The sequence below is a fragment of the Dipteris shenzhenensis genome, chromosome 12 (assembly GCF_047967505.1).
Source record: "Dipteris shenzhenensis isolate YYH24624 ecotype China chromosome 12, Dip_SZ_1.0, whole genome shotgun sequence".
Taxonomy (NCBI): Eukaryota; Viridiplantae; Streptophyta; class Polypodiopsida; order Gleicheniales; family Dipteridaceae; genus Dipteris; species Dipteris shenzhenensis.
Genome location: NC_141607.1, coordinates 46218736 through 46240883, shown reverse-complemented (window position 1 = coordinate 46240883; position 22148 = coordinate 46218736). Strand labels below are relative to the sequence as shown.

General features: G+C 48.3%; 1 protein-coding gene across 5 annotated transcripts in view; it reads right to left on the bottom strand.

The window, feature by feature from the left end:
* LOC147896298 (uncharacterized) overlaps positions 1–21652 on the bottom strand; it is a 31532-nt gene extending 9880 nt beyond the window's left edge. For 3 of the 5 annotated variants that reach the window (XM_087382395.1, XM_087382398.1, XM_087382399.1), the window contains exons 1-2: positions 21366–21652; positions 20760–21258 (exon numbers count right to left, since the gene is read on the bottom strand). In XM_087382395.1, coding sequence (XP_087238521.1) covers positions 20760–21179 — 420 coding nt within the window. In that variant the 5' untranslated portion in view covers positions 21180–21258; positions 21366–21652. Of the gene's footprint in view, positions 1–20759; positions 21281–21365 lie in introns of all 5 variants that reach the window. The other 2 variants (XM_087382397.1, XM_087382396.1) reach the window with 2 other exon arrangements.
* Positions 21653–22148: the final 496 nt, after the last annotated feature.

Sequence of the window (22148 nt, the reverse complement as noted above, 5' to 3'; positions counted from 1 at the left end):
TTGCCCTCGCCATTCAGCTCGACGTGAAGCTGCTCTCGAGCAGGCAGCACACCCACAGCCCGCTGTGGGTCATCCCATCCTCTCTTTGGTACACTTTGACTCCAAACCACATCTTCATTGACCAAAGGAGGCACTAGGCTGCTCGTGTAGACAGCTCATGTTCTAGGGGCTGGCATTGTACGTCCAGTTTCAAGCCTTCCTTCAATAGCTTGACCAGTCCCCCTCAAGAAGAAGAAGAGTCGTAGCTATTCCCGAGCTTGTGGAAATCTTCAAAGTTTCTTTGTGGCTTGTTCTTCCTCGTGGCAGCACCCTTTGTGCAGTTCACTATTCTCTTCGAGTTCGAGAGCTTGCTTGTGGCAAAGCTCCACGCTTGTTTTACTTCAAGGCTGGGCTGGTTTCCCCGCCTTTTGCAAGTGGTGCAGTTTATTGCTTATTGTTTGCTAGTGATTGGGACCTTGGTGGCAACCTTTGGTCTGGCCAGAGGGGCTCTATGGCAGCACCCTAGACTCCCCGACTGTCAAAGTTATTATGTCACCAACAGATAAGCAACAGGTCAGCTGTGTAACAATGGTTCTTTCTCACTGCCATATCTTTTTATCATTGTTTTTACTTTCTTGAGATCTAATTTTTACTGACCACGCGTGCCTATCCTTCTATGTGAGTTCTTGTGACAAGACTTCACATCTCGACTGGGCATCTTTTGCTACCAAGTGCATATCTTCATCGGCAATTCAGAGTACTCTCTTTTCGTGACCGATCACCATGCATTGCTATCTCCAGTAGAGCACTTGTCACATTCAATGTGACCCTTTCTAGACATCGGAGCTCCTATCGCCTCCAGTGAGATCTGTCCCCTTCAACGTGACCAGTCGACTACCTTCGACGTGGCTCTATCGCCTTCAGTGTGATCTACCGTCTTCAATACGGTCTTGGTTTGCCATCTCCAACATGGCCTATGTTTACATCTTCAATATGGTCTTTTGTTACCATCTTCAACACGGTCTCTCTTTGCCATCTTCAACATGGCCATGGATCTTCAGTATCCATCATAGTCACATCCAGTAACAGGATGTCAAAAGCTAGTGCATGGGATGGACTTCACACCAATGAAGTTACAAGTCGAATGACTATCTTACTGGATCACCCTCCACTTGGTATTGAATTACCAACATACAGTACAAGAGTGATGACACTTCGCAAATCCACAGGGTTCTGCATAACTAATTGTTCTCCTCCTAACACCTTCAATGGCCTTGAGGGTGAGCCTTGGTGTGTTAGGCTATGATGCTTAGTCAATGAGATCACATAGTCTTGTGAGTTGGAAGTGATCTCAAAACCCAGTCCATGAGTATCTAGTTTCTAGGGCTTTTTGGCTAAAAGATGGTTCCAATTTGGTAGAATTCTAAGTTGTTCAGAGCTAGATACAAGCCGTTTAAGTTCTTGGGTTAACAAAGTCCTAGGGCCCAAATTAATTATTTGTGTGCATTGGTAGAGGGGTCACGGGGCAAAATTTTTAAGTGACCTATTTAAAGTATTCAAATAACTGCTAAAAACATTCTGACATAGAATGATAAATCAAATACTATAATTAGAAAATAAAATATTAGATATCGTTTTTCAGCTTTTCACACCCTTTTAGCATGCTTTTAGTGCTTTCTCAGCTTTTACTATGTCACATGCACCCCTACACTTGGGTGCAAAGCGACACACTGGCTACATCGACAAGTGTGTAATAGTTCCCTAATAGAAGTTTTTGTCATATGATGTGACCCCTTCGTGAGCCCTTGTCCAGGGACAGTAAAGCACAAGCTACATAAGTCAATCTCTCAGCCTTAGGTCAAGTCAAAAGATCAATCCTTGTTTACTAGTACCCACTGGAGAACCGTAGGGTAGTGTTTCCGTTTTAAGTTTAGGTCAAACCTAGGATAGGAGCCCTTTTGGGCCCCCTCAGGGCTGGAACAAGAGAAGAGAATGGCAAGGGAAAGGCTGCCTTTATAGGCTACCCTGCACCCCTCCCTGGGCTGCCCATTTATGGGGCCTAGGGCTGCCTTTATGGGGCCAAGGGACCAGCCAACCAGCCCCAAAAGCCCTATAAATGGGGGGCCCCAAGCCCGCAATCCTCATTCAGTTCTCCCAGCACTTCAGCCTCATACAGCTCCTCCTCAGCCCCCTCTGAACAGCCTGACACTCACCCCCAGTGGCCCTCTAACCAGCCTCAACCTTTGGCATCAGTTCAGCCCTCTAGGAAGGTGTTCACGCAGCGCATCAAACAGGCAGTCGGAACAACAAACAGAGTAAGGTTTGGGGTCTGTTTCAGCAGCTCTTTTCAGTTATCTTTTACAGCTTTACACAGCTCACTCTCAGCTCTATATTTCAGTCCTCTCTCAGCTCTCTTATAGGATCTATCATTCCTAGCTTTCACTCTCTCACTCATGCAGTAACCCTGCATTCCGGTGGACAGCACAAGCCTCTCCCTTGCCTTGCAAAAGCGTCCTACATCATCAATGTGGACCGCATCAAATTGGTCGGTGTTTCCTCTCAAGTCTTTGGGTTTGCTATACGTGTGCACAGTGAGCTCTTCAGAACCGCGTTTTTCGTGCTCTCTCAAAGAGTGTTCTTTGTATTTCTCAGTTCTCCAAGTATAAAGCAAATTCTCCCCTGATTGGGGGAGGGGTCCCTCAATGGGTACGGGGACCCAATCGGTTGTCGACTCTACCCTCATCTCTTTTCTCTCTCTATGGTGAACAACACTAATTCCTCGCTAAAGGTTTAAAGAAGGTATTGCTGTGAATTACACGATCAGATTACCGTTGCATATCACATACTAGCTTTCTGCTTTTACCCAAGGTATATATAAAGTTTGGGCTCAGTTCTAAGCAGTCACAATTGCTCTTTGTGCAAAGTTGCACCCTCTCCCTGTTGCTCTCTTTGCAAATTCGCCCTCTTCCTAGCCATCCTCCTGCTGTCCAACTTGATGATTGCTGGGATTTCTGCATCAGCCTACCTTTAATCCTTTCTAGTGCCCAAGACAAGTCACGGGGCAAGTATTCTACATATTTCACTTTTATCAATCAATACGCGTTGTTTTTCTCGCATTCAGTTCCGTTTTTTGTCTTTCAGCCTACCAGAAAGTGCTTTTCAGATTTCGTTTTTCACTCATAGGGCTTTCTAAACCTGATTTTATTTTTATTGAATATGTTCCCTTTAATTTCCAAAGGTTCTAACCTAGTTTAGGTTGAAAACGCTAACTGCCTTTGTTGTGAGCTGTGTTTTTTTTTTGAAATAAAAGTGATATATTCCATTCAAAACGAATCATACAACAAGTGGGAGAGAAAGTACTCTATCCCTAGCCTCAACAATGTGGCAAAAAAGCCATGGTGGTGGTCTAAAATGCCACGACATCCCAAAAGGGGTCAAATGAAAAAATAATGAGCAGTCCCATGTCCTCATGAAGGATAAAAGTCTCCCACGAGCTGCCAAAGAGGTGCCTGTACACCGCTCCCACTGACTCTTGAGAGTGAAGATAATCTCCGCCCAAATGGAAGCTAGAATGTCAGCCTTCGTGCATAAATGACCCCCAAGGACAAAAGAACATCGCGAACACCATATCCGCCATAGGGTAATGCTAGAAATCACCTCCCAAGCTGAACCTGCAGGTGAAGTAGGCCTGGAATCCTGAGCTGGTACTGGTACCAAAAGTAAGTCCTGCGGCTCCATGATGCTAACATCAGTGGGACCCCGTCTCTGGCGACATTGCATGAAGAAACTGTGGTCTCCTAGCTCTGACTCATAGAGGGCAAAGGCTCCACATGCTCTCCCCCAAAGGGCAACACCCCATGTCATCAGAAAGGACTCGAATGTAACATATGAGAACAACCTGAAGATACATGTCCATACCACTCTAGAGCTGGGGCAGCTCCATAAACAATGCTTACTAGATTCCTCTGCAAGCTGACAACGCATACACAAGGAGGGTCTACCCATCTGCTGAAGCCAAGTACCCACAGGTATACCCCTATGAATAGTGAGCCAAAGAAAGTAGGAGACTTTCCTGGCTCTACTGATGCCCCAAAAGTGAGTCCAGTAGCTCTGCAAGAGCTCTGCAGTAAGTCCCTATGCGTGCCAATGCTGTGAGGCAGATGGTAGGTGATGAAAGTCTCTCTGCTGAAGCCTGTAACTTGCCCTCGTCGAGTACTGGAAAAAAGAAAGAGAACGAGCGCCTGCCACCGGAGCAGGCTACGCCCACTTACCTAGGTCTCAGTTGAGCTCCGCAAGAGGTCGACCCTGAAAAATCCAAAGTCTCCATCTAGGATCCTCTGCAATGGTCAACCTGGACGAATCTGTGGCCCATTCCTTACCCAGGCAGCCAATGACCCTGACTCTCTGCCAAAGGAGCTTCTGTCGATCCAGGGGCTGACTGGGATACAATCTATGAGAGGAATCCGTCTCAAAATAAGTAAATGGTGTCAGTCCTAAACTCCAATGCATAGCCCAGACTCACTAAAACAACCTGACCAAGTAGAGATGGGATGAACATAGTCTCGATTTGTAAGCATATCCCTCCACCTCTGAGGAATAGCTCTCATGATCAGTAATCTGGTGGCAGCAATTTGTCCAAGTGGCCCGTGTCTATCTCTGATCACCTCCTCTGACATCTCCACACCTCCCCTAAACCAATCTCCGACTGTCACAACCCCTTGAGCATGCCATCTGGCCAAAGGAGTCCTAAGTTCTGTACCAGGGGAAGATCCCTAATACCGAACCAAGGGGTTATGATATAGTGGCTGTCAGGCAATTTCCTCTCTGGAGGAGGGAACTGCTCTGATGAGGTGTTGTCGAAAATGATCCCATATCTGAATAAGCCTCTTCACTAGTGGTGAGGAAGGCTGAGAATGCTGGTCCGTCAGGAAGATCCAACTGACTCTACCTACCCACTGGCCTACTGCTCTGGGGGTGCACTGGTGAATCCCATGCAGTAGGAACTACTTTCACGGTTGATCTCCTGGAGTCAAACCTCTAACAAGAAGTTTGACTAAAAGGGCTCTGCTCTGCATCTCAGGATCAAGAACTCCAAGTCCTCCCTGCGAGGCGGGTAAAGTATCCCATGAAACCTTGGCCCTAGTCATGAAACCCTGGCCCTAGTGTCCTCAGAACCATCACCACCACTCCACAGGAAGTTCCGGAGCAATCTCCTCACCTGACGGATCGAGTTAGCATGAAAGCACCAACATGACGCAATGTACCACATAGTCGCTAGTAGAGCCTGGTTGAGTACCAACGCTCTTCCGGCCAAAGAGAGTCTAGTTGTACTCCAGTAGGCTAGCTTTCTCCGGATACTCTCAAGAACTGGGGCAAATTGTTGCATTGGGGACACCTCAATGCCAACCTGGAAGCCTAGATATCTCGTGGAGGTGCCTCTGGGTATCCATACAAAGCCTCTATCTCCTTCCCATGCTGGTGTATCCTACTGAGCTCCAATCCAGATGCCTTTTGATTTGTTCCAATTGACAAGTCTCCTTGAGGCTAGGCAGAACTTGTCAATTGCATCCGCAGCAATAGCAAGACTATATGCATCTCCTCTGACTGTCAGTGCCGTATCATCAGCAAACTCAATGTCCAGAAGCTCCTGCTCCTGTCGGATAGGTAGATGAAGGCCCAAAGTGCCATGACTGGTAGCCTGCATAAAGTATCCCATAGCCTCCGCTACGAAAAGAAAAAGGAAAGGTGCAAGCGGGCATCCCTGTCGTACCGATCTGGATAGCTGAAAAGCTGGTCCTCTGTCTCCACAGACCACCATCCTGCTAGAAGAGTGAGAGTAAAGTGAGGAGACCCATAAAATCCATCTATCACTGAAGCCTAGTCTCCTCATAGTGCCCTCCAAGAAACCCCAATCCACCCTGTCATAGGGCTTCTCAAAATCGAGAAGGAGAACTGCAATCTCCTGCTGACTCTCCTTCGCCCAGTGAGTGGCCTCCCAAAAAGTGAAGATATTGTCCAAGATACTCCTATCTTGGACAAATCCTGTCTGAGTAGCTCTGATGATATCTGGCAGCATAGGCTTTAAACGAAGGGCCAAGGTCTTTGCTAGGATCTTATAAGCTGTCCCTAAAAGTGTAATGGGTCTCCAATTTTGTAGGACTGTCTTGTCTCCCCCTTTCGAGATGAGACCAATCATACCTGTGCATAAAGCCTCGCCCAAAGATCCTGTATCAAGAGCCTCTGAAAAGGCAAAAAGTAGATGAGGCCCAATCGTATCCCAAAGAGCTCTAAAAAGAAGAGGCGACAGACCATCCTCCCCCGGGCATCTGTCTCTCGGCAGCTCATGTAACGCATCTGTGATCTCCATGAGTGATAGCGGGCTATCCAAAACATGACTCATCCTGTCTGAGACCATCTAGGGGACATGACTCCAAATCTCCTCTCTGGCTCTGATCATCTCCTTGGTGACTGGATCGGCGGTGTAAAGAGTGGAATAGAAATCAAAAGTGATCTCAACGAGACGATGAGGATCCGTTTGAAGATACCCGGCCTCATCCACAAGTCTGTGAATGCTGTCCGAAGAGTATCTCTGACCCACTGTCCTGAAGAACTCTCTAGAGCATCTATCCCCCTTCTGGATCCAAAAGGTCTGCTAGGAGTAAAACCTGAACTGGGCCCTCCTGCCCTGAATTTCCTCTAGTCTCTCCTGAGCCTCTGAAAGCTACCCTCTGATGAAAAGAGAATGAGGAAAGCTCTGAATCAATCTCTGAAGTCTGGATACCTCCGCTCTAGCGTTCCGATCTCTGATTCTAAGCTTTTCCTTCTCCTCTTTTGCCCTCAACTGGCAGGCCATGCTGACTCTAGCCAAAGCCCCTTCTACCCACATCAACCAACCCTGATCCTCAGGAGTGTCCTCTGTCAACCAAGCCTCTCTCAACTATTCCACGAACTCTGTGTCTTGAAAAACAAAGTCCAGAACTCTCAAAAATCATGTGCTCTCCAATCGAGAGGTAGGGAGAGGGAGAATCTGTAATAGGACTGGAGCATGGTCAGATAAAACATAACCCGGGCGGATCCCAATCTGTCCTCCCAATGGCCAATATAAAACCTGTCAAGCCTAGCCAAAGAGAGGGAGCCATGGCAAACCCCAGACCAAGAGAACTGAAGACTATCAGCCAAGTGACGAAAGTCGTCCAATCGAGCTGCATCATGAAGTCCAGCATGCAAAACAAAACTATCCCACTCCACTCTCTCCCTATCAAAAAATCCACTCTCAGTCTGGCCCGACTTGTCTTCAAAGAATTCAACCATGTTGAAATCTCCTCCGACAATCTAGGTGTCTGCCTGAGGAAGGGACTCTCTGTGCTGTCTCCAAAATGCACGTCTGCGGGCTGGATCCGTGGGAGCGTACACATTGAGAACACCAACTGCTGTGCTCTCAATCTGAAGAATAACATAGCAAGCCCTGCTCTCCACTAGTGTACCCTCTTGGGTGATCTCTGGGGCCCACCTGGCTGAAACTGAAATGCAGACTCCACCCCTCGTACCATCCGCTGGGCTCCAATAAGTCCGGCTCTGTCCTCTAAGTAAGGATCTGCATCTGTCAATCCTATCCTGGAAGAGCTTATGCTCTTGGATAAGTACAATGTCTGGAGGGGACCCTGAGGAAATAAATCGAAGGGAGTCCCTAAGCAACTACAATCTAGGAACTCCGGATCTACGACCATCTGCATCTGAAATAAATCTGCGACCGTTCAGTCCTCTCACATTCCAAGAAATGATGGACAGCCTAGACATCGGATGGAAGTGATGGGATGCCAGTGGCAGCGGCACAAATGACTCTCTCTGACGGCACTATCCAAAGTCGATCTCTGATCAAGCTCCAAATCTGCCCCAACTCATGTAAAATGGCTCCATCCAATGGAATAATACTCTGTCGCGAACTAAGGATCTGAAAGTCAAACCAACCGGCACTCCTAGGCAAATCGAAGTCTCCCTGGACCTCAAAGAACAGAAATAGAAAGGCCCTGCCACCGAAGCCAGGTCGAAGAGTCCTAGGGCAAGAATAAATCTGCGAGCCGACAATACAGCGAACCGATGAGAACTGAGTCATGCTCAAAAGCTGTCTATTAATCTCGTTGTCGAGTAACTCAGCTGACCAGCTTTCGCTCCCCTGAGAACGAAAGATGCCTACAGAGAAACGAAGAATGTGCCCCTCTCTGAATAGAGTAACAGATCCCAAGTATTCCTCTACCTCCTCTGACCATCGACAAAATACCGAGAGAAGTTCCAATCTAGTGAGGGAGTCTGTGGAGACCCCTCGAGCCAAAAAGGACCAAAACTCAACGGACAGATCTCTGTCAACCATCCTGGGGTCAAGTCTAGGAGTCAGAAGAGCTAAAAAAGGCTGAGCCGTCCTAACTCTACACCTGGAATAGGTGAGAGGGAGAGGAAGAATCTACGACGAGGTGCATGTACACAAGGGTGACTGAGAATCTCGCTCAATCTCATCTGCTAGGATCTCCCAACCCTCACGCCTGTCTGGGTACGCCTGTCTGGGTACTGAGCGAAATCTGTGACCGCACTCGCAAAAGATCTGGATAAGCCAGGAGTGAAAAGCTGCGAGGACGAGGTTGTATTGGGAGGGGTGTCTGAGAGGACGCTCTGCATAGCAACAAAAGAAGGTACTGTGCGACAGGAAAGAGAGAGAGGTCTCGAGGGAACCTCATACAGGCGCATGAAATCTTGGGACAGGCTCTGGCTCTGAATTGTGTCATGAAATACCTCTCTCTCACTGGACTGCTGTGAAGAGGCATCCATCACCGTGTCCGCAACCTGAGCAACCTCCAGCTTCCGGGGTAGACATCAAATCCTGAGCTACTGTCTCCTGCATAGTGTGAGGCCCTGCCTGCAGATGGTCCTCTGCATCTCCCCTTTCCGAGGTCTCCTGCACGTGTGTCTCAACTCCTTGAGCTACCATCTCCTACACAGTGTCAAGACCTGTCTGCGGATGGTCCTCCGTATCTCCCCTTTCCGAAGTCTCCTGCACGTGTGTCTCAACTCCCTGAGCTACCATCTCCTGCACAGTGTCAAGACCTCCTGCAGATGGTCCTCTGTATCTCCCCTTTCCGGGGTCTCCTGCACATGTGTCTAAACTCTCTGCCAATTGTGAGCTCGTACCTGGGGCTGCTCGTACTGCTGACTCTCCCTCTGTCTCCGTCTCCTCCGAGCTCTCCGTGCTGGAGGCATCTCCAAGTCCTCTGAGTTCAGTAGAGGATCCCCCAAAAAGGTCTCCTCTCGCTCTGCTGAATGAGTCGAAGTAGGCTCAGAGACCCCTGGAGGCTGCTCGTACTGTTGACTCTCCCTCTATCTCCGTCTCCTCCGAGCTCTCCTTAAAATCTATTCCGCTGGGGAGGCACCTCCAAATCCGCTGAGTTCACTGGAGGCTCCCCCAAAGGAATCTCCTCTCGCTCTGTTGAATGAGTCAGAGCAAGCTCAGAGACCCCTGGAGGCTGAGCTGTAAGTTTTGGGTCACTCGGAGGATGAGATGTATCAGGAGTCTCTGATCGATGCCGACGACTGGGGCAATCCCTAATAAAGTGACCTCTCTTCCGACAGAAAAGACACTGATCAGGAAGACCCTCGTACAAAACCCTCTGCTGCATCTGGACCCCATCTCCAGTGGAGTACGAAATCAAAGTAGGCAAAGGTCGAGGAGGGGGGAAATCTGAAATGAGTCTGACCCTCGTAACACCTGTGCCAGTAAGTGACTGAGCATAGGAAAGTCTAGCACCTGAAGAGATGACTGTACCTGCCACACTAGCCATATGCTCCACAGCTCTTCGACAAGAGCTGACCTCATCAGGAAGTCCAGGGAAAAGGATCCAAAAGGAGACCTGACCCGGTCCAGGAGAAGTAGAACTGAAGTGCTTCCGCCAAGGCCACAAATGGATGACTCTGCTCTGAAATTGAATCGGTGAGCTCATAAGTACTCTTTGAGCCTGCTCTACAGACTGAAGGCCAAAAGAAAAGTACCCTCTGCCAAGCAATCAGAAAACCGTAACAGAGACATCCAAAGAAGTCATGCTGGTGTACACCCAATCACGTAACCGTTGGCCTCTACCGAGTAGAAAGCCAATGATGTGTGTCGAACGAAAACCCTCCTCTGCTACCTCAATCATCTGCACAATGTCGGGAGGAAAAGAAACTGTGACTTCAATCTCCTCAGGTTCGGCGACGGGAATGGCATTAGTGTCCTCCATTGTCTCAGCTTACGCTGTCCTGAAGGGAGGAGCTACCTCTGCTGAAAATACCCACCAAGAACTCGCAACCAACCACAAGTAAAACCCCAAAGAAACCTGTAAAAAGAATGCTTCGATCTTCAGCCTGCGTGAGATGCAAACAGGTCGCTCAGTGGTGAAGCAGACAGCTCCGCCAATGCGTGGAAACAGCCCAGGATCTCAGCTCCCCGGAACACGAGTCGAACAGTCCCAGAGAGGGCCCTGAAACTGCCTAACCTGAAGCAAGGGAGAGCAGGCAATCAGCAAGGCAGAGGGCCTGAAAGGTGGCCTGGCACGGCCAGGACAGCAGGCTGAAGAGGGACAGCAGGCTGAAGAAGCAGGCTGAAGAGGAGCGCGACCGAGGCAGCAGAGCGCAGGGCCAAGACGTCTACGCAGCCAAGGCCTGTGCGCTGCCAAGGGGCCTGCGCGGCCTGTGCAGCTAGAGAGCGAGAGGCTGCCAGGGGGCCTGCGCGGCCTGCCAGGGGGCCTGCGCGACCTGTGGCCTGTGCGCTGCCAAGGGGCCTGCGCGGCCTGGCAGCTAGAGAGCGAGAGGCTGCCAGGGGGCCTGCGCGGCCAAACTGATTGGGAACGGGGCTGCCAGGGAGCCTGCGCGGCCAGGCAGGTAGGGAACGGGGCTGCCTGCGGGGTCTGCACGACCGGTCTGCTAGGGAGCGGGGCTGCCAAGGGGGGGACCTGAGCGGCCAGGCGCTAGGGGACAAGGGCTGGGCGAAGGCAATGGCGGGCAGCAGCAGCTTATCCTATCCTTCTCAATCTTACATTTTTGAGCTATGTGTTCCAAAGTCTAAGGTTTCTATACTAACCCTAACAGGTGGAATCTGAGTTTCCTGTGTGTCAAGGATAAGTGGGACCAAAGACCCCTTTATGCAGCTTTCTCCAGCTGGTATCAGGCCAAGGGTTTCCAATGGTTACTTTCCTAGATGATTCTCAGTCATATGTACATCTGAGTCCTAGTTTGAAAAGGAAGATCATTGTAGCAGTCTTGAACTCTGGATTTCCCAAAGGGGGTTTTGTCCAATGATCTGTACTACCATAGTAGTGAGACTAAGCATCATTGAATATAAAAAATACAGCTAGGTTTACCCAGTTGGGGGGAGCGGCCTCATTCTCAGCCGGTGTACTTGTCTCCATCTCCTTTATTTTCATGTTGTTGTGTGGTGTGAATGCATTTAAAGTTGTATTCTTATGTGGAATTTATAAAAGTTTTAAAATTCTAAGTTTATTAAGTTATTTGACTGGAAATCATGCTTCTGTGTAAGCACGACTTTGACAAGCAAGCAGTGAATCTCTTACAAGACAAGACAATCGTAGGCAGGATACTCGGCCTCACTCCCTCGAGGAGGCAAATTAGGGATTGGATCAAGGCCAACTTGGCACGAGACGGTGACCACATTCAAGAGGTCACTATCTAAGGACATCGTGTTTTCCTCCTCCAGCTAGGCTACCCAGATACCACTTTGACTCTCGTGGAGAGAAGCCCTATCCTCCTTGGTCCTCATTTGGTATACCTCATCCCTTGGTATCATGGATTCACGGTGGATGACATGGACTCATTGACTCACTAAGTTCCCCGCTTCCCAATGACGCTCGCTTACCGAGGCTTCCAAGGGAATACAAGTCCATCCTCCCTTCCATCGGACGAGCTTTTGGCACAGTTTTAGAGTACCCCTCAGAGTCGAAGGCAGCAGTGGTGACAAACAATGGAATTCCTGGACTCTGACTGGTGGTAAAGAGCCCACATACCCTCCCAAAAGTGGTTCTCTTAGAGACCTTGGAGGAAGATACTCTTCGCTAACGCCTAGAGGTTTCAAGCTTACCATGTCATTGTTTGAGGTGCACATAGAAGAGACACCTAGTTAGAGATTGCACACGAGGCCCGTACAAGACGCATCCCTCCCCTCAAGAGACACAAGGATAACATAGTGACACGAGAGGGGAAGGGACTCGAAGGCCACCTAGACAAACAAAGGAGCAGTTTCAGCGACAACAAACCCCCTAGATTGAGCCTTCGAAGGGAAGGTAGACCAAGGTGAGGAAAAAGAAGCGCAGTAAATGGGCCAAAAAGAACCAATCACAGTGCGCCAACTGTAAGAGGCAAGTAGAGGCAGCTACACAATCACAAGGAGACCAAATTGGAGGCCCATAGATACCACGTGATGTGGAGAGTGAGCCTTCAACCTCAAGAAATTCTTCAGACCCCTCCCGAGGAGAGACGTCTCAACCCCCACAGGATCCTCCACCGCAACAGAAGCAAGCACCAATGCCCACGGCCCCATTGACTCGCCCTCCTCAAAGTTCAGAGGAGGAGCCTCAGAGGATGCAGCACCATCACCGACAATGCCCTTCTACTAGGACAACGGGCAGACTCTGCACAACCACCTTCCTCGTCCCCCTTGGACCCGCCAATCCCCTTTCGCGCCTCCCCCACCCTCGTCTCCGCCGCTCACTCCTCTTCAATGATTACCCTCACCACCCACCTCGCTCCCCCTCTAGCCCCCTCTCCGTCCCCTCAGATAGCCACAACCTCACCTGGGGCCTTTGAAAGATCATAGTAGTAGGGAGAGAAGCATGCTAACACTAGGAATGGAAAGAAAAGATAACAAGCATAATGGAAATGAAATGAAATGAAAATGAAAGCAATGGACAAGTACTCACATGATACCAAATAGCTTGATGTTGACTGATATATTAGACAATAGACAAGTACAACACTATATAGTGTGCCACTAGACTCTAGAAAGTCACAATGTCTATGGGATATCTCCCAATATGACACATGGCATGTCTACGACTCACTAGACTATAAAACCACTCCTAGACCACCTAAAACACTCATTTTAGACTCACTTTGGCTTCATATTCCAACAAACCCCCCGTGAAGGCAAGGTGAGAGACTACTGGAATGGAACCAAGAACATAACATGACAATGACGGTCTAAGGTGAGGGACTATTGGAATGGAACCAAGAACAAAACATGACAATGACAGTCATTAAACTATGCACCCTATGTAACTCAAAGGCTAAAGTCTGAGCGTGTTCAGAGGTTGATCCAAGCACTCTCATGGCTTGAGACTCAACATGCTCAAAGGCTCACGTTATAGCATGGCTATATGACCGGAATACACCAACATCCTGAAACTCGGCGAAGCCTGATAACGAGACCTATCAAATCCAATATATGGCTCCCACAATACATCCCCCTCTAAACCTATCAAAGCCAATACATGGCTCCCACAGTACATCCCCCTTGGCTTCATAACAGGACATGTTAGGAAGCCACACACCAAAATAGGAAAACCAATACATCTTTTTAGGAGAACTATCCAAGGCAAAGGACCTTTAGACTCAATGAAAATCAACCACTCAATACATATCATTTTAGAGGGACTACCTAGTGCAAAGGACCCTAAAATAACATCAAGTATGTAGTAATCTCTTATGATAAGAGATGTCCTCCAAGTAGCCACTGCACATGTGAGCACATCCCTGCGAGTCGATGACGATGTCGATGAAGCGCTAGGTAGGAATGCCCCAAAATATGTCGGTGAAGTCCATGGAGTAGCTACATGGAGCACTTACATGATGACTCTCAAAATGCCGGAAGGAGAGTCACCAATGTCGAAGTAAAAGCCTTAGGTACCACGACCAATCGAGAAGTCAATCAATGCGAAGTACCTCATGCACCGATCGAATAAGCAATGTTGAAGAAGTCACTTGTTGATGTAGAGTGGTCTACATCAAGCTCGATGTAATGCACTAATCAGAGAGATCACTGTAGTAGAGTGTGTCGGAGTAGTATCGGAGAACTCACATCTAGCTCGAAAAGTCTTCACCAAAGTTTAGAGTAGTCACGTGAAGGAGTTACCGTAATGTAATGTCAAGAGCTCACATCAAGTGACGGGCTGAGAAGATAGAGGCAGCGTGGACAGCAAGTGTAACTATGGAAAGATCACCTTGATAAGTTCTTCATGAGCTGGAGCAAGTCTAGAACTTCTTCATGGCAAACAGAAGTAGAAGGACAGCAGCCCCAAGAGAATTACAAGCAAAATACGAGCACCAACTTGCAAGCAGCATCTCCAAGAGAATGTTAGACAAAAGGAGCAAATGCCAGGTTGGAGCAGAGGTAAACGATGAAGAGGATGGACAGCTCCATGTTGAGCTGGCTGCATCATGCTTGGGCTATCAAATCATTGAGCTCCCAAAAAAAAATTCGCGCGCAGAAACAAATTTCGTCACTTCTTGCAAGGGCTGTAACTTTTCGTAGTAAAAGTTATGTAAAAACGAAATTTGTGGTACTTAAGGTCCTCTACAACTTTGCTAAAGACACAAAGCCATTATTCTGCTTCTAGATCCGAATAGAAGCGTCACATCGTCCGCAGGTCACAGAAAGATGTAGCAGAAGGAAGGAGAAGAGAGGTGATAGATCATGGCGTGGAGAAGAGAGCTCAAGAAAGGAGAGAAGAGGGCAACCTTCCAAGGAGGAGGAGGTAGAGTAGCTTCATTGGCCTCCCTCACCTCAACCAGTGAAACCAAGGGTAGGTTTGGGTGTAGCAATGATCTACTTGCCACTAGAGACGATTCTCTCACAACCTCACTATTGGACGCTTCAGCGTTGCGCCAACCTTTCCGGCATAGATGTTTCTTTCATGCAATATTAGGCAAAGAGGGTAGGGATCGAGCCATTGGCAACTCTGGTCCATCAGCACACAAACACAGATTACTCTCCCTCCAAACCCCTAGCGGAGTCACTAAAGTCTGATTTCTTAGAGCAAGATCCCATCAGAAGCGAGCATTGTTCACTGCTGCCCCTTCTCTATGAGCTTAACGGTGGTGAGTTGGAATGTGCAAGGACTTCATGACCATGCACGCAACCAGCCACAACACCTGCTTCTCTATCATGAACTACATCAAGCTTTGGTAGAAAGACCAATTGACATTCTCTTGATCCAGGAGCACATGTTCTCTGCAATATACGTCACACGCCAACACCGCCTTCTCCCTTAGGAGGAGCCCAAAGGTTTGGTCCCTAACAATTGGTAGGAGTGGAGGGCTATGCACTTCAGTATCCCAAGCGATAAGCCTAGATTCATTTGCACAAGGCAAGCTCATTCCAAGTCGTGCAATGTGAATGGGGCCTTCAGGCAAGAGAGGCCTAGATCAATATCTTGGGTATGTACGCACCCGCTTGCAAACAGCATCGCTTGACTTTCAGGCGATAGATCACGGATTGCCTCTGAGAGGTGGACTCATGAATTGTTGTAGGGGACTTCAATAATATAGAGTTCATGGGGAGGATAAGCAAGGAGGAGCCTCTTTTGCAAAGATGCTAGCTAGGGAGAGGAGTACATGGGAGCAGTTCATTTTTGCGATAAGTGGCAAGGATCCATGGCAAGAGCTTAAGTTTACCAAGATTCCGAGCAACCTGCGTTGCTCTTTTGGCCAACGGCCACATGATGGACTGCTAGAGCACCTGGACAAATTTTACATCGATTACTAGGCTCTACTCCGCGGCAACTCCACCAACATTCTAGCAAGTACTACGATGTCAGACCACTCTCCAACGGTTCTTCACTTGGAGCAACCCTATCTAGCAAACTCCCCCAAAAGGAGGTCCATATACCAAATGATCTCTTCTAGGAGGCAAACGTCTCTCTCTAGCAATTGATAGCAGAGCTCTAGAGACAACCCAAGAGCAAACCCGATGAGGGGTGGGCGACATGGGCGGCTGAGAGGATTCAACAGAGCAGTTAGGAGCTCTAGGGTCAAACCCTTAGACGGAGAGCGGCTCTGTCGAAGCGAGAGAGAGCCCTTTGCAAAAACCTTGCATCTATTGAGAGACCCATAGGGCAAGATTCAGGGTCCCAGTGGCTTAGGGGCCGCCTGTTGTGTGCACGTTTGGAGCTGTAGGATTTGGAGGTCTGCAAAGCAGAGTTCTCATATTACTCTTCCTAGGCCAGGAGGGTCCAGTAGGGTGACAGGAAGACCAAACAATTCTTCCAAGCCACAAGACCACAGGCATATGCACAGACCCTCAAGAGATCCCCGAGATAACTACGGCCTTCTATCGCCAATTCTTCAGCTGGAGGAGGCTTCGCCCACCACTCTTTCGGCTAGAGAGGCGGTTTGGGACCAGGTCCCCTCAGTTGTTTTGCAAGGCTTTAACAGACGACTGGAGGCACTTTTCACTGATGAGGAGTTGTGGCCTTCCAACCCAGAAGTGCCTAGGAGAGGATGACCTAACCCGACCTTTTTTCGATGCTTTTGGGAGTATATATCCACTCCACTCAAATTAGTCTGCAAGGAGATCTTAGACTTCAGATCCCTCCAACATTCCCTGAGCAAAGGTTGGATATGCCTGATTCTAAAGGGGGGAACTAGTTAGATATTCGGCAATGGAGGCCGATCACCCTTCTAGACACAGCTTACAAAATATTGGCTAAGGTCCTGAGTCTACATCTTAGACCCCACCTTCCAGATATTATTCATGAGACGCAAACCAGTTTTGTCCAAGAGCGACAATGGACTGGGCCAAGGAGGCGCAATTGCTCACCGTTCTTCTCGATTTCGAGAAGGCATATGACAGGGTAGAGTGGTCCTTTTTGGAGATGACTATGCAAAGACTCAACTTCTCAAAGAGATGGATCAAGGGGGTATCAGCTCTTTATGCAAGCAACTCCAGCCAAATGATTATTAGGGGCCACATAGGCAAGGCCTTTCCTCTTTCCCGCTCAATGAGGCAAGGCTGCTCGTTGGACCCTTATCTCTTTCTCTTTGTGGCAAAGGCCTTAGGATATTTTATGCATTCTCAAGCACTTGGCCTTACAGGGATGTGGCTTCCGATCAAGCAAGATGAGGAGCTCCTAGACTCTAAGTTCGCAGATGACAGCGCTCTACGTGGACGGCTTCGCAGCCAATCTAGAGAGGGTTAGAGGAGCCCTATCCATTAATTGTGAGGCTTTCGAAGCTCGCATAAATTGGACCAAATATGTCGGTTTCTTCATAGGCACAGAGGGGATCCAAGAGGTTCGAGATTGGGAAGCTGATTTTGGCTTTCAAGGGATCCCAAGAGGGGAGATCGTGAGATACCTAGGCTGCCAAGTAAGCATCAAAATTTCGGCAAAGCAACAATTCAGCCCAATCCTAGAGAGTGTTAGGCTAAAGCTCTTCTACTGGAGCTCTACCAAACTCTCGCTAGCGGGCCGAGCACTAGTGAACCAAGTACTCCTAGCCACACCTGATACATTGCCTCGTGTTGGTGTTTTCACTAGGGCTGCATGGGGCAACTATGGCGCGCTTAGTGCGAAACTTCCTCTGGTCGGGAATGGATGGCACACACAACACTAAAGCCAAGGTGGCCTAGCAAACAGTGATTTTGCCCCTCGCGCAAGGTGGACTGGGCATTATTGATCCAAAAATGCACAACAGAGCCCTTTTAGGCAAGTTGGTAGTGAGAGGCCTCACCCCACTCTGGCAGGGGCTTCTTGGGAATATTCCACACACCGGCAAGCAATGGCAACAGTCCTGCATGTTGATCTTCTCTAAGACTCCTTTAACAAGGAAGTGTTCCCATTGATGAGGAGTCTCTATCGAGTATGGCAGAGATTGGCAAAGGACTCATAAGGGCTACACCGTCTTGCAGGGAGGAGTTTCAGAGAGAGTCGTTGATTTGGCACCCGAAGATCAGAGATTCGAAGCGACCCATGCTTGGGCAACGAACTCAAATTGGATGGGCACAGTGAGACAATGTACCAGCTAGATCCTTTGGGGCATGGAAGCGTCTTCCCCAACATCTAGAGGCTCGCAGACAAGCTCTCACACACCTTTGAGGAGCAAACACTAGGATGTTGGAGATTGAGGCAGCAATCGCAAACTCATGGTGGGAGGGATTACAGAGTCCTTGGACCCCCCACTGCTGGTCAGGTTAGTTCTCGCACACGGGGGTACCACTCCGGGAACGCTTCTTTCGTGAGTCCCTTGGATCCTACCAATCTCGTTTTTATAGTGTGGGACCGAGAGGCTCGCTACATGCAAAGTCAAAGTTGGAGGATGAGGCAGAGGTGTGGACTTGGAGCCGTAGCAAGTCAAGATAGTGGGCCGAGTGGGTAGGACATGGTACATTGACCCCTCCATAGTCTCCTTGACCTTGGAGGGTGCAGTGTAGCGCCTTTGGATTTGGGAGAGCAGACCCTTATGTGACATTCAATGACATCTAAGAGAGTGGTTTTGGCCCGGGCTGCATAGGGCATTCAGACCGAGTGGAGGAGGTCCCCTTCTTTTCTTACACTACTCGCATCGGACGTTGTTTACAACTTGAGGGAACACCATTGGTTAGAACAAGATCTCCGCATAGCCGTCTTTGGACGAGCTTGCACCCAGGTTTTCTACTTTTTTTGGCTGATGGCTCATGGGGGTCTTGGGTCACTCAAATCTCAATGTCACAAGAAACATTTCTAGATTTTGCCAAGCGTTTCGTCTAGAAACGAGTTTCAAAAACGTATTTCATATGAATTATATATAAAACATAAATAATAATCTTCAGATTCTCTCTCTCTCTCTCTCTAAAAAGAGCTCTTAAATACACATATACACATTGAGCACTCTCAAAAGATTCAAGACACAATTGACTACTTGTACTAGGGTATTTCGCTCAATGCACTGGCATTTCGCCCGTTTCAACGAAACATTTCGTTCTAAGTGTTTTGCCTGCTAGAAACGTGTTTTTTTGTTACACTGCGCTTGATGCAGTCGAGTGATGGGAGGCCAATCAATTTCTCCGACGGCTACTTTAGTAGCCATCTGGCAAGATATCATCTTCATGTTGCACGCCATTTGAGGGCATGGTGCTCGAAGCTTGAGAGCGACAACCGAAAGGCAAGAGCAATTTTTCCAAGCATGGCTGGCAAGAATCTTCTACACCCTTTCTACAAAGGGTATTCACTGGATGTATAGACCACCACCTTGGTTGCTAGCTCCTGTTTTCAAATCTCTATAGGCAATGAGCCTTCCGAAAACAGGTGGTTCTCTCAACTGGCAACTTGTTTTCTCTTTTGTATTTGCATCAACATCTCCTTTTGAAAGCTATTTGTATGGTTGTTTTCAAAGCATTAATAGAATTTACCTTTTTTTGGAATTTAAAAAAAAAAGATTATTTAGACTCATCTATCACAAAAGTTTGTAGAATTCCATATTTTTTGGCACAAAATATCAGCATCTTCTAAAGGTGACAGGAATCAAACACAAGATTGACTTGTCTTTTAAAAGAGCTAAGAAGGGTAACTTGTGAGGCAATCATAAGCCAACAAAACTCCTTGTAAGGTAGACTTTTGATGTGATCATCAACCCCTGCTCCAATGGAGCTCCTCTCCCTCATCATTGAAGAAAATCATAACCACATAGACAATCTAGCGCATTTATTTATTTTTGGGCATATCACGATACAACTAATTAGTTTGTGGAACTTAAGTAACTGGTTGTCTTTGTGTTCTTGCTACGTTGTCGACCCATTACAGAGGCAACTTATGGACCATGAGTTTCATCATAAGGATTGGAAACTTTTGCTTTTTCTCATCCAATTTTCCAGCTTCAATGGGACCCTGCAAAATGGAATTTGCCATCCACAAAGCTCTCCAAAAAGACAGTTCGATTCTTGCAACAGTACCATATAATTTTCTAAAAGACCCATCATCAACAGCCCACACTGATTCAGGAGCAGCACCATTAATCTCCTTGATGGCAACAAAATTGAGAGTAAAAGCATCGTCTTTGGGCTTACACGTAGCTAGTATCATGTCATACACGTATCCCGCTGACTCAAAATCACACAATGCCCAATCCTTTGTCAAGGGGATATTTATGGCAATTCACTGCAAGACAACCTTTTCCCTATGAGGCTAAGCCAACATCAAACGTATCTCAGTTCTTTTAACTCAGATCTATCATCCAACTATTGCAAATTATGTCTGTTTAGTGTAAAATCAGCAAACATATTGTGCAATAGAAGTGATGAGGACAAGAAGATATGATCGTACTCTTGGTTGGAAATCATGTATAGTTGCCGAAGGATCTCTCTCTCTCTCTCAGAGACAAACAGAGAGAGAGAAAGAGAGACAGACAGACAGACAGACAGACTGACTTTTCAGAGAGAGAGAGAGAGAGAGACAATCGCACACGTTGAAAAAAGTCTCAGAAGTGTGGGATTGTGCGAGATGGCCTTACATTGGCTCCATTGCCTTTTTCTCAAGACCAAATGCCAACTCAATTGACCCTCGGACCTAGTTCAGCTTCTTGAAAGTTCTCATATGTAATTCCTTTCTCATGATTGGGTTCAAGTACTTTCTGTCCTCCCGCACGATGCTTTTAGCATGCGTTTAGGACTTTCCTTATCTTCTTCTCTTGAGACGTAAGATATGCATTTCTCTGACTAAAAGTGATTAATTACAACTACATGCGAAACACATCCTATGGTTCTTCAGAAGTCTTACCTTTACACCGGTGTCCTGCTCATTCGGGGGGCTGCTGTGCGACATATCTGTGAAGATTGGGGCTTCCAAAATCAGCTTCCTCTTTGCAACAACTGGTGCTTCCTGACCACTTCCTGCTGTTCGATGTACTGCTGAAGGCGTTCGGGAGGACGGAGGCCGAGGAGGGAGAGAAAGACTGCCGTGGGTCTTGGACTTGGAAGCGGACTTGTTTAATGAAGGCGACGCATTTGCACCGGAGAAAGGGCTATAAGCTCTTGCGTTGGGAGCGCTCTCGGGGGGCATATTCTCACTATTGTGCCGAGACCTTCGGACCGGAGTGTTGACACAGGGGAAGGAGCTCTTGGAGCGAGAGGGCGCCACAGAAAAGGGCTCCCTGTTGGGAGACTCCCCCTTAGATAAACGAGAGCGATGGGGAGCCATTGCGGACGTGCGAAGATGATTCCTGCTAGGCGAGCCAAAGCCTGGGATGCTACGAGCTGAATTGGACCAAAATCATCTCCTGCAAATACTGAATGCAAAGCCTAAGAGAACTCGAATCATGTGTGCGAACAACGCATGCACGCGCAGTGAAAGGCGAATCGATGCAATGCAGCCATGGAAGGGCACCTGCTATGTGTTGGAACACGCTCTCGTTGTGCGCATCTGCGCTGCGGCTTCCTGTTGAGGGCTAGCCAAGACGGGCGTCGCTGCTCGTGATCTATGGCTTGATCTATGGCGTGGGATCTGGAGGCGGGATGAGCCTGAGCTTGCAAAGAGACTGTGCGTCGCTAAGATCTGGAGCTGAAGGGCTGAGCGAGCTCTGTGTACAAGATCTGGGGGAGCTCGGAGCTCGAAGATGATGCAGAAGATCTGAGGAAGAAAGGAAAAGAGAAAGAAGAAGACGAAGAGGAGAGAAAATAAGCCGGCTCTCAAAACAAAACAAAACAAGAAAATAAGCACTCATTTCCCTCTTGAATTCGAAGTTCAAATTGTTGAGGACCCCTTCGAGAGAGTCCGCATGCACCGCCTCCCTAGGTGCGGTGATGCACCGTCGGTGATGCACTAGTGATGCGACCGCTCTATGATGTCCCCAGTGGCGATGAGGACGTATCTGGGAAGGTGCTTATCAGAGGGCCCGATCTGGAGGTGCAATCCCCATAGCCAGGCTATCCTCCCAAAACGTCCGGTTGCACTCCCCTCACCTAAACATTGACGCTTCCTACCTGCCCAAAAAACATGCAACGCCATCCCGCCATCTTCTCGCGCCTCTACTTGCATGAACGCCAGTCTTCTGCCTTGCCAAGCTTGCCTCCAATCTGCTTTCCTACGAGCTGTCTCCTTCCCAAACTCTCCCCCCCAACTCCTTCCTGCATCCACCTTCACATATGCCTACACGTGAACCTCCAACGT